The sequence below is a fragment of the Oncorhynchus keta genome, chromosome 14 (assembly GCF_023373465.1).
Source record: "Oncorhynchus keta strain PuntledgeMale-10-30-2019 chromosome 14, Oket_V2, whole genome shotgun sequence".
In the NCBI taxonomy this organism is placed as follows: domain Eukaryota; kingdom Metazoa; phylum Chordata; class Actinopteri; order Salmoniformes; family Salmonidae; genus Oncorhynchus; species Oncorhynchus keta.
This window is the reverse complement of record NC_068434.1, coordinates 24038978-24061849: the sequence shown is the minus strand read 5'-3', so window position 1 is coordinate 24061849 and position 22872 is coordinate 24038978. Positions and strand designations below refer to the sequence as shown.

General features: G+C 42.0%; 1 protein-coding gene across 1 annotated transcript in view; it reads left to right on the top strand.

Moving 5' to 3' along the window:
* LOC118394045 (voltage-dependent N-type calcium channel subunit alpha-1B-like) overlaps positions 1-22872 on the top strand; it is a 159819-nt gene that overhangs the window by 80517 nt on the left and 56430 nt on the right. The window contains exons 7-14 of the mRNA XM_052461385.1: positions 2868-2971; positions 15207-15322; positions 15655-15744; positions 16454-16537; positions 17813-18082; positions 18295-18407; positions 18531-18643; positions 18767-18898. Of these exons, the coding sequence (XP_052317345.1) occupies positions 2868-2971; positions 15207-15322; positions 15655-15744; positions 16454-16537; positions 17813-18082; positions 18295-18407; positions 18531-18643; positions 18767-18898 (1022 nt within the window). The remainder of the gene's footprint in view (positions 1-2867; positions 2972-15206; positions 15323-15654; positions 15745-16453; positions 16538-17812; positions 18083-18294; positions 18408-18530; positions 18644-18766; positions 18899-22872) is intronic.

Below are 22872 nucleotides of genomic sequence, written 5' to 3'. Positions count from 1 at the left end.
ATTTGGTGTGCGTAGCATGTTATACTCTCATCAGGCATGTCCACATTAACCCAGCACAAATTTCCTCTGTCCTCATTCAGTCAGTGGCAGTACATTCGTAGGAGTTCAGTACATACAGTACTGTACAGCCTGATCTGGGGATGTTTGATTCAGTTTTGAACAACTGAAAAGCCTTTATATACAGTACCATCAGAAAGTATTCATACCCTTTGAGATATTCCACATTTTGTTGTGTTACAGCATGAATTCAAAAAAAGATTTATGTTCCACCAGGACAATGACCCCAAGCATACAGCCAAAGCAACGCTGGAATGGCATCAGAACAAGAATGTGAAAGTCCTTGAGTGGCCCAGCCAAAGCCCAGACTTGAATCCCATCAACAACAAAAAACGTTATTTATATTTTTCAAACAATATAAACATATACAGACAAAAGACGACAGACAGACGCACACAAACATCAACGACATTACACCTGCCCAGACCCACATGTTCCCACCACATCTATCCCCAGTGCTTATAAGACTCTAAGCCACATGGCCTCAAATTGTGCTATTCTGTTTCTCTCTGTCCCCCACACCTTTTCAATATTGAAATAATAATGCATTTCATTGTTCTACTCTCTTAACGATGGAGGATCATTTGATTTACAGTTTAAGTCATTTTCTTTCCAAAATGATTGATGAGAAAAGTATGGTCCAACCTATTGGGTATTTCATCGCACCTTCATATACCATTTTTTTATAGTATGCAGATAGACAGATTAAAAGTACATTTACATTGTAGAACTTCTGACAACCAACTTTAACTCCACTCATAACTTTTGCAACAGAGAGTAAAAGAAGAGAGTAAAACAAGAGAGTAAAAGAAGCAGGTTTCTGGGCACGATAGCATAGATTCAAGGCATAGTGTACAGACAAATGTTAGGAAGGATGTGAGTACATTGGAGGTAAACCTAGGCATTGATTCTGTAGGCACTGCACATGCCTGTGAGGGAGTTCTGCATGTGTAAGCATTTCACTGACAATCCGTTAATGGCGTTATCCAGAAAGAAAACCCACCAAGAAAGATTTCTTCCGCTAATGTCTCAGCCAATTTCCAGCAATCCAATTGCCCTCCGCAGTAGACTTCCTCACATAGAAAATAATAATCTAGTTTTTACTGTGGCGTAGACATGGAGAAACAAATATATTTTAATACTGAGATAAGGTTTAGTAATTGTTTATGAGCCTCCATTGAGGTTCTCTGCTTTTCTCACAGGGGTCATGAAAACCATATGGGCCCTAGATGTGCAGGGAAATGCAGGAATAAACATTGTTGCAGTGGGGATTTAGATGTCACTATGACATACAAATCCAATTCACCACAGACAATGACTTTGGCTCGTACTGTCTCAGTCCCCTGCTGTATATTTGCCCTCTTAACATTAAACCAGTATCGCTATTGGGCTTGCATTCTGAATGTCATGGTCTAGGGGTCTCTCAACTGAGAAAGCGTTTACTGAATACCTGGCTTTTATAGTAAACAGCCACATTCGGCTCTTGCCATGTAAACAACTGGATCAACTCCAGATAAGGATTTCGATTTTTCCCTCTTCTGACTTTTTTAGTTTTCCAGTGGGACAGTTGTAATTCAAGCAGAAAAAGATCTCTATACACCAGAAATGTAATATCTTGTGACGCACTTAAGCGTAGTGGGTGCGGAGTCAGACGCAGGAGGCAGAAAGTACTGAGTAGTACTTTCTCACGGGCGCAACAAACACGATACACGAAACCAGGACCTAACAAGTCCAGAGGGAAAACCCCAAAACGAAACACGCTACCAATACACTACCACACACAAACACAGTGGGAAAAATAAGCCCGCACAAAGAGCAGGCGGGCCGACCAGCTTAATTAGCCCAACTAAACGTAAACAAGAAACAGGTGTAACTAATAAGACAAAACCAACAGAAAAGGGAAATGGGATCGGTGGCAGCTAGTAGACTGGTGACGACGACCGCCGAGCACCACCACAGGAAGAGGAGCCATCTTCGGTAGGTGTCGTGACATATCTTGCTTCGGACCCAAGGACGTTTACAGATTGCAACTCTCCAACGTGCATTGTGTATCGCACCCATACTGTGGAGCATATAATATATCCCTCAACTCAACGCTTACTAAATGTATTTACATTTCTGAGTCAATACTGTAACTTGGCATACCCGAGGATGCTTCCTTGCCAAAAATATTGCCTTACAAAATAATATACACATAGATAATAATAATATACACATACACATGCTAAACGGACAGGGAGGAAGAGGGCGGAGGTTTATCCAGTGGATTGGATGCTTTAGAGATTATGAGGGGGTGAGGGGGGTTGTCTACTATTTGTATTTTTGTCTGCTGATTCAGCAGCCCCAGGTCCCTCTCGCAATTACAGACAATATACAGTACATTGGGTTGCACTGAAATGACCTAAGAGAAGATCTGACCCAAAAAGTGTTTGTCACTCTTACCATCACTGCCATGAATTTCCATCCTTATAGAGTGGGATCATGGAGAACAGGAGAAAGAGAGGGGGGTCGGGAGTTGTGGTCGATGGGATCGGCTGGAGAGAGGGAAGGCGGCAGGTGGAAAGTCATTCATCTATGTCAGTCATCACTCAGCCCTCCAGTTAAAACCTACTTTGAGTTTGTCCCCCCATCATGTCATCATATTGATAGCAATAATAATAAAACAGAATCTTGTCATTTTTGTAGCACACCAAAAGAAAACGGTATTGTTTATTGCTACTCTTTTTCTTCCCCAGGCACAATGTTCAATAAGCACCGTCGCTAATGTAAAAAAGTATCACCCGTCCTTCTCTCTGTGTGTGTTTCTGCAGGCCAACGATGCCTCAGGGAACACCTGGAACTGGATCTATTTCATCCCCCTCATCATCATCGGATCCTTCTTCATGCTCAACCTGGTCCTGGGAGTCCTGTCTGGGTGAGTGTCAACATCATGTCCTGACACCATCCCTGTCTGTGGGAAAGGTGTTGTTATCAACCCACTATGATGAAGCACACACAGTATAGTGCTCTTTACAAGTCATTTCACTTACCTGCTGGCTCTGTTTAACATGAAGCTTCTGTCTGACTATATTGGCATGGTGTTAGCCTAATCGAATGGGAGTATTCATTTACATAGTTTACAGTGTTTGTATTTTCCCTGTTTTCTCACATTTGAAGCAGTGTTTTGTGAAATATATGCTTGCCCACCAAGAGTTTGCATTGGGAGTGACCTGACTGGAATGTTTTCACACACATAGTACAGAACATAACAGTAAGGAACAGTACAGTACATAACAGTAAGGAACAGAACAGTACATAACAGTAAGGAACAGTACAGTACATAACAGTAAGGAACAGTACATAACAGTACAGTAAGGAACAGAACATAACAGTAAGGAACAGAACATAACAGTACGGAACAGAACAGTACATAACGGTAAGGAACAGTACATAACAGTAAGGAACAGTACATAACAGTACAGTAAGGAACAGAACAGTACATAACAGTAAGGAACAGAACAGTACATAACAGTAAGGAACAGTACATAACAGTACAGTAAGGAACAGTACAGTACATAACAGTAAGGAACAGAACAGTACATAACAGTAAGGAACAGTACATAACAGTACAGTAAGGAACAGTACAGTACATAACAGTAAGGAACAGAACAGTACATAACAGTAAGGAACAGTACAGTACATAACAGTAAGGAACAGAACAGTACATAACAGTAAGGAACAGAACAGTACATAACAGTAAGGAACAGTACATAACAGTACAGTAAGGAACAGTACATAACAGTACAGTAAGGAACAGTACATAACAGCAAGGAACAGTACATAACAGTACAGTAAGGAACAGAACAGTACATAACAGTAAGGAACAGAACAGTACATAACAGTAAGGAACAGTACAGTACATAACAGTAAGGAACAGAACAGTACAGTACATAACAGTAAGGAACAGAACAGTACGGAACAGTACAGTACATAACAGTAAGGAACAGTACAGTACATAACAGTAAGGAACAGAACAGTACATAACAGTAAGGAACAGTACAGTACATAACAGTAAGGAACAGTACAGTACATAACAGTAAGGAACAGAACAGTACATAACAGTAAGGAACAGAACAGTACAGGACAGTACAGTACAGGACATAACAGTAAGGAACAGAACAGTACATAACAGTAAGGAACAGTACATAACAGTAAGGAACAGAACAGTACAGGACAGTACAGGACATAACAGTAAGGAACATAACAGTACAGTACAGAATATAACGAGTAAGGAACAGAACAGTACAGAACAGAATATAACAGTAAGGAACAGAACAGTACAGAACAGTACAGTAAGGAACATAACAGTAAGGAACAGAACAGAACAGAATGGTACGGAACACTACAGAACAGAGCAGTACAGCGCAGTACAGAGCAGTACAGAACAGAACAGTACAGAGCTCTTAAGTGCTGAGCTGTATTAGACTCCCTCCTTTAGATTCACTAAACAGCAGAGTAATCCAGGACAACACTGGAGGTAGAATAGTCCTACATAGACAATATCAGAGGTGTTTTCTGAATGTGTCATCCACTCTGTACCCTGTTCAAATTACTGTCAAGGGAAAATAGCATTTTATTTCTGTTAAATTGGTTTAAAGCATTTCCTGTCCTTACACTAACAGTACAGTAGTCCCTGGATTGAAGGCAGCTACTCCCACACGTATCCCTATACCATCAATGTCTGGTGAATCATGCCGTAGCCTCGAGTGTAATGCCAATGTTGTGTAATTTGGAATGTATATGTTTTTTTCTGTTCATTGTTTTGAAGCCCAGGGGGCATGTTGTCTCTCTCTCTCTCTCTCACACACACATTTACACACAAACACACAAACTGGCAGAGCTTAATGGAAGGCCTCCTGATGAGTGCTGTACTAGCTGCTATTAGGAGTTGAATTTATTACTTCTCGGAAACCAAATCTAATTCTCACTTGCTGTTCCACTAAATGGCTTCAGCTCTTTCTGTACTATCAATGTGGAATTATGCTCTTCATAAGGCCATGATAAACTAACAAAAAAATCTTTGAGAAACAGTCACTTAACCAACTGAGCCACAAATAGTCAGCAGAACCCAGAAGATGAGGCAGACACAGCAGTACTTGAGACGGTGTATTTAATGAAGTAAAAAGTGAAGTTCTTCAGGAAAACATGTAACTCCACAACCTCAAAATGAATTCCACAAGAACAAAGGTAATCCTCCAAGACAAAAAGGTAAATCCACAAGGTGGAAGGTATAGCACAAAAAGCCTCAAAAGATACTCAAAAACAAACAAACAAGAACAAAAAACAGAATTCCACAAGCGAGTCCACCGGGATCAACAAGAGTTCACAGAGTACTAGGGCTGGGTGCTAACATACAAACACAGAGCAAAGAACTGAGGAAAACAAAGGGGTTAAATACAACCAGGGGAAACGAGGCACAGGTGCAAATAATAATGGGGATCAAGGGAAAACAAAAGGTCAAAAGGCACAATGGGGGCATCTAGTGACCAAAAACCAGAACAACCCTGGCCAAATCCTGACACGTTTTTGATCTGAAGTGAGAAAAAATCTACTCCCGTTTTGGAGTGAAAAGTTGACTTCCACGTCTCAAGTGATTTCTTACTGCAATATACACTGAGTATACTAAACATTAAGTACACCTGCTCTTTTCATGACAGACTGACCAAGTGAATCCAGGTGAAAGCCATGATCCCTTATTGATGTCACTTGTTAAATCCACGTCAATCAGTGTAGATGAAAGGGAGGAGACAGGTTAAATAAGGATTTTTAAGCCTTGAGACATTTGAGACATGGTTTGTGTGCCATTCATAGGGTGAATGTGCAAGACACATTATTTAAGTGCCTTTGTGTATGATAGTAGGTACCAGACGCACCTGTTTTTGTCAAGAACTGCAACGCTTCTGGGTTTTTCATGCTCAACAGTTTCCCGTGTGTTTCAAGAATGGCCCTCCACCCAAAGGACATCCAGCCAATTTGACACAACTGTAGGAAGTATTTCAGTCAACATGGGCCAACATCCCTGTGGAACGCTTGACACCTTGTCGAGTCCATGCCTCGACAAATTGAGGCTGTTCTGAGGGCAAAAGGGGGGGTGCAACTCAATATTAGGAAGGTGTTTTGTACACTCAGTATATGGTCATATGTTAATAAATATATACTGTGCACAGTTTGTCATGTTTAACCGACAAAAATATCCATGGTTGGATGCTAACCAGAGCTCATGCAAAGTCAATGGGACAAACTGGCTAAATTAGCTATCTTGCTAGCCAGGTAGAGTGTTAGCTAGCTATAGCTGTGTACATTTCATTTTAGATAGTTTTTTTGTATGTTTAACTAGCTGGCTAGCTATCTTAAAACCATTTACATCTTTCTAGTTTACGATTATGAAGTTGGAAGTTTGCTTAATGTAGCTAGTTATCTTTGTCTATATTACCATTGACTTGACTGGCAGCAGGTTGAGTTGATGGACAGAGCACAGCTGTGAATTTCAGTACAGATGTGGCAGTCAATAACAAGCTATAGGAGATGAGTAAATAAATGGGGGAAATAAGCTTAAATTGATCTATTGATCTAATATTAATGTTAATGTTGCTCATTGCGCCAGTGTCTCATACCCACCTCCATTGCCAGCAAAATTGCTCTGCAATATTTCCCCCAAAAATGCTGGTGTATCATGGTCTTTAAAGACTTGTGTCTTACTTTGTCAGAAAGTCAGTTGTCTCAACAGTTGTACCTGTTGTCTCGTCACTGGCTGCACTCAGTATCCCATCTGCGAAGATGGCGTAAACTCTGACTCTGTAAGACTCTGTGTACATCATACAATCCGGTGGTGTAAAGTACTTCATTAAGTAAAAATACTTTAAAGTACTACTTTACTACTACTATTTTTTGGGGATATCTGTACTTCACTATTGATATTTTACTCTACTTTTACTTCACTACATTCCTAAAGAGAATAATGTACCTTTTACTCCATACATTTTCCCTGACACACAAAGTACTCATTACATTTTGAATGCTTAGCAGGACAGGGACATGGTCACATTCATGCATTTGTCAAGATAACATGCCTGGTCATCCCTACTGCCTCAGATCTGGCGGACTCACTACACAAAAATGCTTCGTTTGTTGTGTTAGAGTGTGCTCCTGTCTATCCCTAAATAAAGCATCTTTGGTGGGTTTGTATCTTTTGATTTATACAACATGCCTATGCAATTTTTAAATTGTGAAACAAACAAGACAAGAAACTGAAAACTTGAGTGTGTATAACTATTCACCCCCCCCCCCCCAATTGGATTTAGTTATGGGCTTTGACTAGGCCATTCCAATACATTTAAATGTTTCCTCTTATCCACTTGACTGATGCTTTAGCAGTATGCTTACAGTCATTGTCCTGCTGGCAGGGGAACCTCCGTCCCAGTTTCAAATCTCTGGAGGACTGAAACAGGTTTCCCTCAAGAATTTCCCTATATTTACCACCATCCATCATTCCTTCAATTCTGACCAGTTTCCCAGTCCCTGCTAATGAAAAACATCCCCACAGCATTTTGCTGCCACCACCATGCTTCACTGTGGGGATGTTGTGCTCAGGGTGATGAGGTGTTGGGTTTGGGCCAGACATAGCATTTTCCTTGATGGCCAAAAAGCTCCATTTTAGTCTCATCTGACCAGAGTACCTTCTTCCATATGTTTGGGGATTCTTCCACATGCCTTTTGGCAAACACCAAACGTGTCTGCTTATTTTTTTTCTTTAAGCAATGGCTTTTTTCTGGAAGCTCTTCCGTTAAGCCCAGCTTTTTGGAGTGTACAGCTTAAAGTGGTCCTATGGACAGATACTCCAATCTCCTCTTTTCAGCTCCTTCAGGGTCGTCTTTGGTCTCTTTGTTGCCTCTCTGATTAATGCCCTCCTTGCCTGGTCTGTGAGTTTTGGTGGGCGGCCCTCTCTCTGGCAGGTTTGTTGTGGTGCCATGTTTTTTCAATTTTTTAAATTATTTTATTTTTAATTATAATTATTATTTTATTTTATATTTTAAACCCCTTTTTCTCCCCAATTTCATAGTATCCAATTATTAGTAGTTAATATCTTGTCTCATCGCTACAACTCCCGTACGTGCTCAGGAGAGATGAAGGTCGAAAGTCATGCGTCCTCCGAAACACGACCCAACCAAGCCGCACTGCTTCTTAACACAGCGCGCATCCAACCCAGAAGCCAGCCACACCAATGTGTCGGAGGAAACACCGTGCACCTGGTAACCTTGGTTAGCGCACACTGCGCCCGGCCCGTCGTTTTACTGTGGTTATAGATACTTTGGTGGCTGTTTCCTCCAGCATCTTCAGAAGGTCCTTTGCTGTTGTTCTGGGATTGATTTGCACTTTTCACACCAAAGTACGTTTATCTCTAAGAGACAGTACGCGTCTACATCCTGAGCGGTAGGATGGCTGCGTGGTCCCATGGTGTTTATACTTGCGTACTATTGTTTGTACAGATGAATGTGGTACCTTCAGGTGCTTGGAAATTGCTCCCAAGGATGAACCACACTTGTGGAGTTCTACAAAAAAAAAATCTGATGTTTTGGCTGATATCTTTTGATTTTCCCATGATGTCAAGCGAAGAGGCACTGAGTTTGAAGGTTGGCCTTGAAATACATCCACAGGTACACCTCCAATTGACTCAAATGATGTCAATTAGCCTATCAGAAGCTTCTAAAGTCATGATATCATTTTTGTGAATTTTCCAAGTAGTTTAAAGGCACAGTCAACTTAGTGTATGTAAACTTCTGACCCACTGGAATTGTGATACAGTTATTTGAAAAATTGTATCATGCACAAAGTAGATGTCCTAACTGACTTGCCAAAACTATAGTTTGTTAACAGGAAATTTGTGGAGTGGTTGAAAATGAGTTTTTATGACTCCAACCTAAGTGTATGTAAACTTCTGACTTCAACTGTATTTTATATTTCAAGAAGTATATGAAAAGTGGATGTAGAACCATTAGACAGGGTGATTGACATAGCAGTAGTGGATGAAGACCTTGACCAGCAGGTGCGGTTGCTGGGGAGACGTGGCTCCCAAATGCCACCATCCAAATCTTCTGCATCCTCCACTTTGTTGTGAATAAAATAAAGGGATGTATCGTTATAAGACACACAGAATCACAGTTGACTAAATGTACAAAACAACATTAGGGTCAACTTTACCTGTGCAGTGACTCACATAGAAGGTGTGAAGCACACACACACAATGCACACAGTAACACTTTGGAGACAAAGGAAGAGGTGAGAACCACAAATCAACAATGAGAGTTTAGTGGCCTCTTCAAAGTTACAAGGATGAAACTTAGAACAGCAAACAGTGAACTAATATGAAACATAGACAATACCTACTTTGTAATTATATAACATTGAAATGACTTGTTACAATGGCCTATGTAAACTAAATCCAAAGCACAAAAAGCAGACAACTTATAAAAAACGAAATACATATAGTAAATTAGCTATATAAAGTCATGAAGATAATTTACTTACAGATCTAAAAGTGGATCCAATCCTTCTAGAAAGCAATCTTCGTCGTCCGAGTCGAAATTGTCATTGTCCAAATCGCTCCCCTAATCCGTGTCCGACTCCAGTATTTTATTCAAAGTTTCTATGTCGGTATACTTATTCATAGCTGCCTTCTTTTTAGGTACCTGTTCGATATTCTTCATTTTGACCTTTTTTCACCCTTGAGAAACTATCTTTTATGCTAAAGAAATGAAATGAAATCGTGCTCGGTGCGTCTTGTCTTTGAGCCCGGTAGTAATAGTTTGCGGTATGCATAAAAGGTTCGAGGCCTTGCTTTGTCCCGCCCAGGTCAACTGCATATCCCTGGAAAGCTTATCTCGTTGGCTACAAGACTGTCAAGGTGCCCCAGTAGCCAATCCTCTGTGTAATGGATGCCTACATTGAGTAAGCAGGTATCGTCATATTTTTTATGCTCAAAATGTGACGCGAATGTGGACATTCAATATGTCCATTAAGTCATACATCATCAGATAACATCGGCAATAGGCAATATTTGTTCCTACCAACATAGGGATTCATTTGATACCCCTCATGTAGCCATAGCTCAAACACAGACTAAATGGAAGCTTACCTTGTAAGATATTTGGTGAAAACGCTGTGTCAAATAAACATTTTGACTCTCGGGTCTGGTGATCAATAACGATATGTCCCAGGCAAACAAATAAGACATCCTTATGATCTATGGAGTCCCGGCTTTTGGTGTGTATCAACGTATTCCGTGTTTATTTTGTTTATGCTTCACAATGCTAAACGGAATGTAGGGAGCAGCCATCTTGAAATAAGGTCATCAGCTCAGCCTGCCCTTATAAGTTTGTATGCCCATGTATGGTAGCAATTCACACCAAATATTTTAAGATACCGATCAATAGCGAAGATACTCAACTCTCCTCAGACACCTTGCTTTTGCAAATAGGGGCTACTGTTCTCATACCATAATGAATTGAATAAAACAAATCCAATAGGGTCCCCAAATATGGGGCCTTAACATTTAAGAGGTTTTAAATAAACTTGATTCCTCATCAATCTACACACAATACCCAATAATGACAAACTGAAAACAGGTTTTTAGAAATTATTGCAAATTCATAAAAAATGTCAAACAGAAATACCTTATTTACATAAGTATTCAGACCTTTTGCTATGAGACTCGAAATTAAGCTCAGGTGTATCCTGTTTCAAATGATCAGCCTTGAGATGTTTCTACAACTTGATTGAAGTCCACCTGTGGTAAATTAAATTGATTGGACATGATTTGGAAAGGCACACACCTGTCTATATAAGGTCCCACCGTTGACAGTGCATGTCAGAGCAAAAATCAAGCCATGAGGTCAAAGGAATTGTCCGTAGAGCTCAGAGACAGGATTGTGTCGAGACACAGATCTGGGGAAGGATACCAAAACATGTCAGCCGTGTTTACTGTGGTCAGAAGGGATAAAGGTCACTGATGCACTGTGACAGGGCTGTGTCACATTCTAAAGGCCACTGTCTGTCCTGCAGGGGGCCGGGGCCAGGGCTGCAGCCACACACAGGGGTTAGAGGCCACAGCCCCAGGAGCAGAGACAGCAAGGCTCATCTTTTATCTCATCACCCCTCTTAATGTCCCCCGCCCTCCTGCCCAAATCACTCCATCAGCTTACTCTGTGAGGGCTTTGATTAGAACAAAGGGAGTGCCACAGACAGCCCAGCTTGAGGCACAACACTGGCTTTTAATATTTTTCTCTACCCCCCTTCTCAATTAAATTCAAAGGCTGTATTGGCATGGGGTGGCAGGGTAGCCTAGTGGTTAGAGTGTTGGACTAGTAACTGAAAGGTTGCGAGTTCAAATCTCCGAGCTGACAAGGTACAAATCTGTTGTTCTGCCCCTGAACAGGCAGTTAACCCACTGTTCCTAGGCTGTCATTGAAAATAAATAAAAAATATTTACTGACTTGCCTAGTTAAAGAAAAAAAAGTGAAATATATGTTAATATTGCCCAAGCAAGTGAAGTAGATAATAAACTAAAGTGAAATACACAATATAAATGTACACCTTCTCTCTCTCCCTTATGTTTTCCTCCTCCCTCTTTTCCTCTGTGTGGAGTAGAAGGTCAGGTTTTTCAGATCCTTCCCAGCAGGGTAATGTCCATCTGTCAGTCAGGTGGAGGCTCATGCTGTGTCCTGTTGCTCCACAACTCACAGCTGTACAGCTGTAAATCAATATTCACATACTGTACCACTTGGTCTGAACCTTGACTTCTGACTCATGTTCTTGTTGCTTATATTGTGTGTGATATGTAAGCTACAGCTTCTTTAGATTTTCCAGGTCCTTTATTATTATACTGTAGTTTTAGCTTAAAACAGTTTCCCATTTTCAGGCATAGTATCCCAGCTCTGAGCAGTTTGATATTGTGCGCGCTCTGTGCTGCTTGCAAAATGTGTCTATGAGTGATTGCTTGTTGTGTGTGTTTTACTCTGCAATCTCTCTGCATTCGGTGAGCCTGTGTGTACTGTACAGGCTGAGTGAGAGAGTGTGTAGCTGGGATCGCCTGTATGTCTAGCTAATCTGTGTAAAGAGAAGAATATGAGAGAGAGAGAGAGAAAGATGCGAGAGAGAGAGAGAGAGAGAGAAAGAAAGATGAGAGAGAGAGAGAAAGATGAGAGAGAGAGAGAGAGAGAGAAAGACAGATGAGAGAGAGTCTGCGCTCAGTGCTGGTGTGAGGCTTGCTGAGGAGTGTTTTGACTCACTCCCCCACCTGAGGGACTGCTGTGGAGCTTGCACCACCTCCTCACACACACATAGCCACTGCAATGGAGGAAGGAGCTTCCCTCAGACCTGCGAGGGCGAGACACCAATCACTGCTTGGCTCTCATCGAGTGAGCTGTGAAACTGGACCGTTCAGGGAGGGGATCCCTCATTTCTCTCCATCTGCCCCTCTCTCTCTTTTTCTGCTCTGTCTGTATCTGTATACCTCAATCAATCAATCAAATGTATTTATAAAGCCCTTCTTACATCAGCTGATGTCACAAAGTGCTGTACAGAAACCCAGCCTAAAATCTCTCTTTCTCAATTCAATCAATTCAAAGGGCTGTATTGACATGGGAAACATATGTTTACATTGCCAAAACATGTGAAATAGATAAACAAAATTGAAATAAACAATCAAAAATGAAGAGTAAACATTACACTCACAAAAGTTTCAGAAGAATAGAGACATATAAAGTGTCATATTATGGCTATGTACAGTGTTATAACGATGTGCAAATAGTTCAAGTACAAAAGGGAAAATAAATCAACATTAATATGGGTTGTATATACAATGTTTGTTCTTGTGTGTTTGTTCTTCACTGGTTGCCATTTTCTTGTTGCTGCTGTGATTGCAAACTGTGGTATTTCACCCAATAGATATGGGAGTTTATCAAAATTGGATTTGTTTTCAAATTCTTTGGGGGTCTGTGTAATCTGAGGGAAACATGTGTCTCTGATTTGCTCATACATTTTGGCAGGAGGTTAGGAAGTGCAGCTCAGTTTCCACCTCATTTTGTGGGCAGTGTGCACAGCCCGCCTTCTCTTGAGAGCCAGGTCTGCCTATGGCGGCCTCTCTCAATAGCAAGGCTATGCTCACTGAGTCTATCCATAGTTAAATATTTCCTTAATTTGGTGTCAGTCACAGTGGTCAGGTATTCTGCCACTGTGTACTCTCTATTTAGGGACAAATAGTGTTCTAGTTTGCTCTGTTATTTGGTTAAATCTTTTCAATGTATCAAGTAATTATATTTTTGTTTTCTCATGATTTGGTTGGGTATAATTGTGGTACTGTCCTGGGGCTCTGTGGGGTCTGTGTTTGTGAACAGAGCACCAGGTCCAGCTTGCTTAGTGGGCTCTTCTCCATGTTAATCTCTCTGTAGGTAATGGCTTTGTTATGGAAGGTTTGGGAATTGCTTCCTTTTAGGTGGTTGTAGAATTCCTATTTTCTGGATTTTGATAATTAGCGGGTATCGGCCTAATTTTGCTCTACATGCATTATTTGGTGTTTTATGTTGTACACCGGGATGTTTTTGCAGAATTCTGCATGCAGAGTCTCAATTTGGTGTTTGTTCCATTTTGTGAATTCTTGGTTGGTGAGCGGACCCCAGACCTCACAACCATATAGAGCAATGGGTTAACTAACTGATTCAAGTATTTTTTAGGCAGATCCCAATTGGGATGTCGAATTGGTCCTGATGTTTAGGCCGAGGTTGGTATAGTTTTTTGTGTGCTCTAGGGCATTGGTGTCTAGATGGTATTTGTGGACCTTTCTCCCTATATCTCTCTTTCTCCCCATCTCTGTCTCTTTCTCCCTATCTCTCTCTGTCTCTCTTTCTCCCTATCTCTCTCTCTCTCCCTCTCTGTCTATCTCCCTGTCCCTGTCTCTCTCTCTTTCTCCCCGTCTCTCTCTCTCTGTCTCACTACTGTCCCTCTCTCTCTGTGTCTCTGTCTTCCTCCCTCCCCTCCCATCCCTCCGTTAACAGGTCTTAAGGAGCTAGTACTACACACAGAGAAGTTGTGGGTGGAAGGAGGAAGATAAATAAAAGCATGTCCTCAACCTCAGCTACTCAATCCAGGGAGATGGCAACAGTGATGTTCTGTTTGTGGTTTCACAGTGCAGGTTAATGAGTGAGACCTCCCCCTCTTTGTCTTGGTAATCCAACCTTTACCCAATCAGCAGTAGGCCTATTTATTCCCAGGATACACCTGTATAATAATAATTTAAATGGGCTTATTTAATTGGCTAGATAATGAGTTGTGGGTCTGTGGTTACAAAAACCACCACATGCACCTTTCAGCGTTTTTTAAATGGACTGTTCTATGTTGTGAGTGCATTCGGAACAAGCACTGATGCACTTTGATTTCCAAAGTGTAATTGCATGCATTGTGTAGAGCAGTGTTTCCCAACCCTGGTCCTACAGTACCCCTAACAGTATACATTTTTATTGTAACCCTGGACAAGCACACCGGATTCAACGTCTCAACTAATCATCAAGCCCTCAATGTGGGTGTGTTTGTCAAGGTCTACAACGAAACGGTGTACTGTTGGGGCACTCGATGGCCAGGGGTTGGAAAACACTGGTGTAGAGTGCAGTTACAGTATATCGTCCTTTACTGTACAGTGTAGGAAACTTTATCTTTCAGCTAATGATCTCTGGGCCTGTGTCGGGTAAATGTTTGTTTATTAAATAGGTTTGACTATTTGTCTTTCTGCAAGGGAAACTGGGTTGCTTGTTGTTCCAAGATATTATCAGATTGTGTCAGAAATATGATTGCTTCATGGTGTAACCACAGAGATCTGATGTTTTCATACACCCCTGACTGTATTGGCAATATGGACTCGCAAAATCATGCCTTTTTAAGTTTTTAATGTAGAGGAAGCAAAGACTAGAAGTGTCTCTCCAAAAAGTTTCACTCACAGCCAGTTCCACAGTTGGGAGGCAGACTGCTGTCAGCAGATGAGTGCTCCAGGCTCTGACCTGTAGCTACAACTGTGTGTATTGCTCCCAGGCTTGTCCGATAAGTGTGTGTGTTTGTCCCCGCAGGGAGTTTGCCAAGGAGCGTGAGCGTGTGGAGAAGAGGCAGGAGTTTCTGAAGCTTCGCAGGCAGCAGCAGATTGAGAGGGAGCTGACTGGATACCTGGAATGGATATGCAAGGCAGGTCAGACTGCCCTCTACTCCTTCTCGCTTTTACTTTTAAAACTTTAACTTTACTCTCATACTTAAGTTGACTTAAATACTGCTTCAGATTTTGCTCAAGGGTTAGTTACAGGCAAATGGGAGTTGATACCTTATGCAGTAATCTTCCGAACATTTTCTTATATCTAGCTATATGACCTATAAATATACAGTATATTACATTATGCTGACATAGCATTAGTCCTAGGGTTTTATGATATGTAATATTAACTATGCGGATGGTTTGGAAATCTGTGTGTGCGTGCGCGCGTGTGTGTGTTCATGTAATGGTGTGTGGCTATGTATTTGTTTCAGAGGAGGTGATGCTGGCAGAGGAGGACAAGCATGCTGAAGAGATGTCTCCTCTGGATGGAGCGTGGTACAAGAGGAAACACAACAACCCAGGTGAAGGGTATACTCGGGCCCTGAGTTAGGCTGCTCAGACCGCCTGATCTGATCAGGGAAAACTCAGGACCTTGGGGATGAGATTCGTCTGTGTTGTCTCCCTGTGTCTGCCCAGGACTGTCTTCCCAGGCTCCTCTCTGGCTGTGGCTATGTCAGGCTTTGGGCTGATGCCACCCACCCTCTCTGATTTAGATATTGTGCTGCTGCTTGTTAGCCCAGCACAGAATCAATCACAGCCCGAGTGTGAACCCACAGTAATTATGGGTGTTGGGGCAACATTTAAATTCGATTAAAACAGGAGAGAGGTGCACAGTGCTACAGTTCAGAGAGAGCCTGCCTGGGAGAGTGTGTGTGAGGGGGCTGTGTTGCCAGTCAAGTTTGAATGGTCTATTGCGCCAACAAGACCTAAGAGGCCTCTCATGAGATGCTGTTTCACAAGCTGTCATAAATGTGAAGGGTTCAAGTTGTGGGCTGCTGTACTGTACTGTATTAATAACCCTCTCGAGTCTAAGCCCTGTCTAAGCAGCCCATGCAAAAAACAGATATCTCTAGCTTAAACAGATGGATTTGGATGGGAATCTTTGTATTATGTTAATCAGAATTCTGCGGGGGTGTGGAAATTGTAGGCTAAGGGTTTTAATTCCCTGAGAGCCGATGTCATACCTATCAGTACTGCTAACCCTACAGTATTGTTCTAATGTGTGTTCAGTGTTAAAAAGAGCCAAGAAGAGCAATAATGACCTGATCAACGCTGAGGAGGGCGAAGACCACTTCACTGACATCTCATCTGTTGGTAAGGCCAATGCCTGTGACCTCTGACCTCTCAACCAACCTGTTAGCTTTCACACTGCTCACTGCTGTATACTGATCTACCTATGTACTGGCTGTCTCGTGTCTCTAATGTCAGTCTCAACTGCAAGTCTGGAACAATATTTTTTCAAACTGTCCTTCGATTGAATAATGTTGCATATTAAATCATTTTGTATTTTTAGTAGTTTGTCTTTTCAGCGGTATTGGGCCAATTGCCTACAATATGTATCAATTTGGGTTAAATCCCAACCTTTATAACTAAATAAGTAACTACACTTCCTATTATTCCCATTATGTGACATAATGACTCCTGGTTTTGTCTATTCTGTTAGACAAGTGACCTTTAAGAAAGACTAATGACAGAAGCATTGCAATAGACTCTTATTAAAAAATAATAGTCATCTCCAACTGTTCTCTCCTTCTTGGCGGTTGGTTGCTAACTACTATGTGTTTGAACTCCTCAGTCCTGCTGCATAAGTGATTATTAATACTCCTTAATTTGATTTGCATCACTGCACAGTAATTAAAGGAAATTGTGTGTTTTGGCTCAGTATTAGAATCCCATAAAAAGAGAAATGACACAGAGAAGGAGAGGGAGATGGAGGGAGAGAGTGAAAAAGACAAAGGAAAAGGGCAACCTGACTTGGTACTTAGTTTATGATGCTTCACACAGAGTAGGATTTGGAGAAGAAAATAGCCCAGGAAATTATGATTCTCCCTCTTCTGCTGGGCCACTAACAAGATGCTAATGAAACCATTTTTCACCTTTATTCTTTTGGTCCAGCCCCACTAATTTAAGTTACAGAGGGTTTATTATGGCACAGGGGCTGGGAGATGTAGGAGAAAGGAGGAGGGCAGTGCACGGAGTTCTTTATGGATGCCATGAACTAGCCAGGAGGACACTGAGAAGGATACAGTCCATCTGAACAATATGATGCATCATTATGAAAGAGAAATGTGAAGAAGAATCTGCAATTGGTCATATTATAAATGACCTCTAATTTACATAGAAGTTGCTGTATTTGGCATTATATGCTGTGGTTTGTTTTAGCCACAGTACAGAGCTGGGGTTTATTAGCTGTAATGTTGTTATTTTTCCTCTCATTGTGTCTAACAATGTTTGTAGGCTGTCCCCGCCAAGTGAAAACCTTCAGGTCATCAAGTTACATTCAAATGATTTTAATGAGAAATACGGTATTGATGATTGTGTGACTTTATGTCCAGTGTGTGTGTGCTGTTCCCCCCACTGCTCCCCCAGAGTCTCCGTTCATACGGGCTGCTCCCCCAGGGTCTGCGTTCACCCGGGCTACTCCCCCAGGTTCTCCATTCACCCGGGCCAGCCTGAAGAGCAGCAAGAACGACAGTGCTTCCTACTTCCGGAGGAAAGAGAAGCGGCTCCGCTTCACCATCAGACGCCTGGTCAAGGCCCAGAGCTTCTACTGGACAGTCCTGTGTCTGGTGGGCCTCAACACACTGTGTGTGGCCATTGTTCATTATGACCAGCCTGAGTGGCTCACCTATGCGCTGTGTAAGTCCTGCCCAATGCCCCCCCTGCATGGGAGTACAGTACTGATTTCCCCACCAACACCAACCAAACCTGTCATTCTATTTATTTGCTGTTTGTACAATGCAATCTATAGTGTATTAGTCATATTTAATCAGTGCCTTCACTTCAGACATCAGGGTGAAGACATATTTGACTCAGTGAATTTATCTGTGTGTTTTACCTCTCCCCGGCAGATTTGGCAGAGTTTGTATTCCTGGGCTTGTTTTTGACTGAGATGTCCATGAAAATGTATGGACTAGGACCTAGGAACTACTTCCATTCCTCTTTCAATTGTTTTGATTTTGGAGTGAGTGAGACTAAAATTCAATAAAACCGGCACTGCTGAAAACTGTATCGTAGAGAATTACATTACACTGCAATGCATTAAGGAGAAGCACATTTTAAGTAATTCAATGTACTCTCCTTTCAGGTGATTATAGGCAGTATTTTTGAGGTGATCTGGGCAGTTGTGAAACCTGGGGCTTCCTACGGCATCAGCGTCCTGCGAGCTCTCCGTCTGCTCAGGATTTTCAAGGTCACTAAGTGAGTGATCTGTTACGCTGTCATCCAAAACATGACATGATAACTTTACATGACACAATCTTATACATGTAGTGCTATCCTCTCTTTATTCCCCCTCTTCATCCTTCTCATGTGTACCTGAAGGTACTGGAACTCTCTGAGGAACCTGGTGGTCTCTTTACTCAACTCCATGAAGTCCATTATCAGCCTGCTCTTCCTCCTCTTCCTCTTCATCGTGGTGTTCGCCCTACTGGGCATGCAGCTCTTTGGGGGAATGTGAGTCAACCTCCAGTGCCTCTCATAGTATTGAATTTAATTTAATTGATTTGGGTAACAGACATATACAACAAAATGTACAATATGGACCCAGAGGATATCACTTAAAAGTGTTCATTAAAACGCTTGTTTCCAAAGTGGTCAACGATGGTAAAAAGGTCCTGTCCAGAACACGCACTGTACTGTAATACCCATTAGCCAGTTGTCTTATTAGCCAGTTGTATTATTGTTAGCATTACCATTTAGCTTGTAATGTAATATAGATGCAAGTTGTTTTCACTACATTACATTGTTGCTCTAGTACATGTATTCCCAAACTGGTATTCCCAAACTGGGGTACCCCCAGAGGTACGCGCAGTGCTGTCCGGGGTATGCCAAATAAAAATGTGATTCACATAAAATGAGTAGCCTCGTTTCATTGCCAAAAAAAACATTAAACCATCTAGTGTTCAACGAAATAACATCACAATGTCAAATACAGGTAGGCTAGTCAAATAATGAACATCCGATCACATTAATTGTTACTCTCTCGCGGGAATTTCACTAACGGTCCATATGTAGCCAAACGTAGCTGCTGCTCATTCTGTTTGCTCAAAATTGATAAATGATTCTAAAAAGTAAGGCCCGCATCCATACTCCGATGGCATTGAGATGTACACCACATCAGTCATTGGCTTCATCAATAAGTGTATCGATGACGTCGTCCCCACAGTGACCGTACGTACATACTCCAACCAGAAGCCATAGAATACAGGCAGCATACGCACAGTGCTAAAGGCTAGAGCAACTGCTTTCAAGGAGCGGGACTCGGATGCTTATAAGAAGCTTATAAGAAATCCCGCTATGTCCTTCGACGAACCATCAAACAGGCAGTGTCAATACAGGACTAAGATTGAATCATACAACACCGGCTCTGATGCTCGTCGGATGTGGCAGGGCTTGCAAACCATTACGGACAACAAGGGGAAGCACAGCCGAGAGCTGCCCAGTGACACGAGCCTACCAGACGAGCTAAACTACTTCTCTGCTCGCTTCGAGGCAAACACAACTGAAACATGCATGAGAGCACCAGCTGTTCCGGAAGAGTGTGTGATCACGCTCTCCGCAGCCGATGTGAGTAAGACCTTTAAACAGATCAACTTTCACAAGGCCGCAGGGCCAGACGGATTACCAGGACGTGTAATGTAAGCATGCGCTGACCAACTGGCAAGTGTCTTCACTGACATTATCAATGGCCGAGTCTGTAATACCAACATGTTTCAAGCAGACAACCATAGTCCCTGTGCCCGAGAACATTAAAGTAACCTGCCTAAACGACTACCGACCCGTAGCACTCAATTCTGTAGTCATGAAGTGCCTTGAAAGACTGGTCATGGCTCACATCAACACCATCATCACAGAAACCCTAGACCCACCCCAATTTGCATACCGCCCCAACAGATCCACAGATGATGCAGTCTCTTTTGCACTCCACGCTGCCCTTTCCCACCTGGACAAAAGGAACACCTATGTGAGAATGCTGTTCATTGACTACAGCTCAGCGTTCAACACCATAGTGCCCTCAAAGCTCATCAATAAGCTAAGGACCCTGGGACTAAACACCTCCCTCTGCAACTGGATCCTGGACTTCCTGATGGGCCACCCCCAGATGGTAAGGGTAGGTAACAATACATCCGCCACGCTGATCCTCAACACTGGAGCCCATCGGGTGCGTACTCAGTCCCCTCCTGCTGTTCACTCATTACTACATGACTCCAACACCATCATTAAATTTGCAGATGACACAACAGTGGTAGGCCTGATCACAGACAACGACGAGAGAGCCTAGAAGTCAAAGGAGGTCAGAGACCTGGCCGTGTCGTGCCAGGACAACAACCTCTCCCTCAACATGATCAAGACAAAGGAGATGATTGTAGACTACAGGAAAAAGATGACAGAGCACGCCCCCGTTCTCATCGACGGGGCTGCAGTGGAGCAAGTTGAGAGCTTCAAGTTCCTTGGTGTCCATATCACCAACAAACTAACATGGTTCAAGCACATCAAGACAGTCGTGAAGAGGGCATGACAAAACCTATTCCTCCTCAGGAGATGGAAAATATTTAGCATGGGTCCTCAGATCCTCAAAATGTTCTACTGCTGCACCATTGAGAGCACTGCCTGGTGTGGCAGCTGCTTGGCCTCCGACCGCAAGGCACTACAGATGGGAGTAGTGCCTTTCCTCAGCCACAGTGTGTTATATGTGCAAAAGTACTATCTCACAACTCGATGAAACCTTCACACTTGTGCAGACATTTAGAAACAAAACATGCCAATTTGAAAAATAAGAGTGAGAATTAAGACAACTTTTGAGTGGTAAGACATGTATAAAAGCAACAGATACCTTTAATAAGAAGGGGCTGGATGAGTCTTATATGGTGAGCTACCGAGTGGCTAGGACAGGCAAGCCCCATACTATTGTGGACGACATAATTATTCCTGCTGTCGCGGATATGGCTGGTACAATGCTGGGGGAAAAGGCCCAAAAAACTATACAGACAATGGCTCCATCAAACAACACTGTTTCAGTGACATGGCAAGAGATGTTTTGAAACAATTACTGCTTTGCATACAAGCCAGTTAATGCAATGCGTTACAGCTGGATGAGTCAACAGACGTGGCGGGCCTGGCACAGCTCCTGGTATATGTCCGTTACGTTTATGGGGGGTCAATTAAGGAAGACATCCTCTTCTGGAAACCAGGACAACAGGATAGGATATTTTGAAAGCACTGGACAGCTTTGTGACATCAAATGGACTTTGGTGGTCAAGATGTGTTGGTGTCTGTACTGATTGCGCAAAAGTAGTGACAGGGAGACATAGTGGAGTGGTAACGCGCATGCAAGTAGTTGCTCCTGACGCCACTTGGGTACACTGCAGCATCCATCGAGAGACTCTTGCTGCCAAAGGAATGCCTGATGGCTTGAAAGATGTTTTGGACACTACGGTGAAAATGGTTAACTTTGTTAAAGCATATGTGTTGTTCAAGCCCTTCTAGTGCAGTGTTAAAAACTTCTTGGCGCACCCATGACGTTACCGGGTTCATTTTCGTCCACATCCACTGAATTGCAGAGCGCCAAATTCAAATTAAATTACTAAAAATATTTAATTTTCATGAAATCACCAGTGCAATATAGCAAAACACAGCTTAGTTTGTTGTTAATCCTCCTGGCGTGTCAGATTTCAAAAAAGCTTTACAGCTAAAGCAAACAAAGTAAGGACTTCTCTCTCAGCAGACAAAGCATTACAAACAGCTAACAGCAAAGTCGATTGGTCACGAAAGTCAGAAAAACAATAAAATGAATCGCTTACCTTTGATGATCTTCAGATGTTTGCACTCACGAGACTCCCAGTTACACAATAAATGTTCCTTTTGTTCCATAACGATTATTTTTATATCCAAAATACCTCCATTTGTTTGGCACGTTTTGTTCAGAAATCCACAGGCTCGAGCGGTCACGACGGGGCAGACAAAAATTCCAAACAGTATCCGTAAAGTTCGTAGAAACATGTCAAACGTTTTTTATAATCAATCCTAAGATTGTTTTTACAATAAATAATAAATAATATTTCAACCAGACCGTAGCTTTTTCAATAGGAGAGAGAGAGAAAAGAAGACTTAAGGCTGTAATCGCTGCCAAAGATGATTCAATAAAGTACTGAGTAAAGTTTTTTTATTTTTAAATTTGATAAATTAGCTAACATTTCAAAAACAAAAAACAGTTTTTGCTTTGTCATCATGGCTGTAGATTGATGAGGGGGAAAAAACAGTTCATCCATTTTAGAATAAGGCTGTAACATAATAATATGTGGAAAAAGTCAAGGGGTCAGAATACTTTCCGAATGCACTGTAAATACAGGCTAAATGCCAGTCGTGTTTGAGAAATATAAAGAAGGATAAATCATGTTTTGTACATTTAGTGTATATTTAACATCATG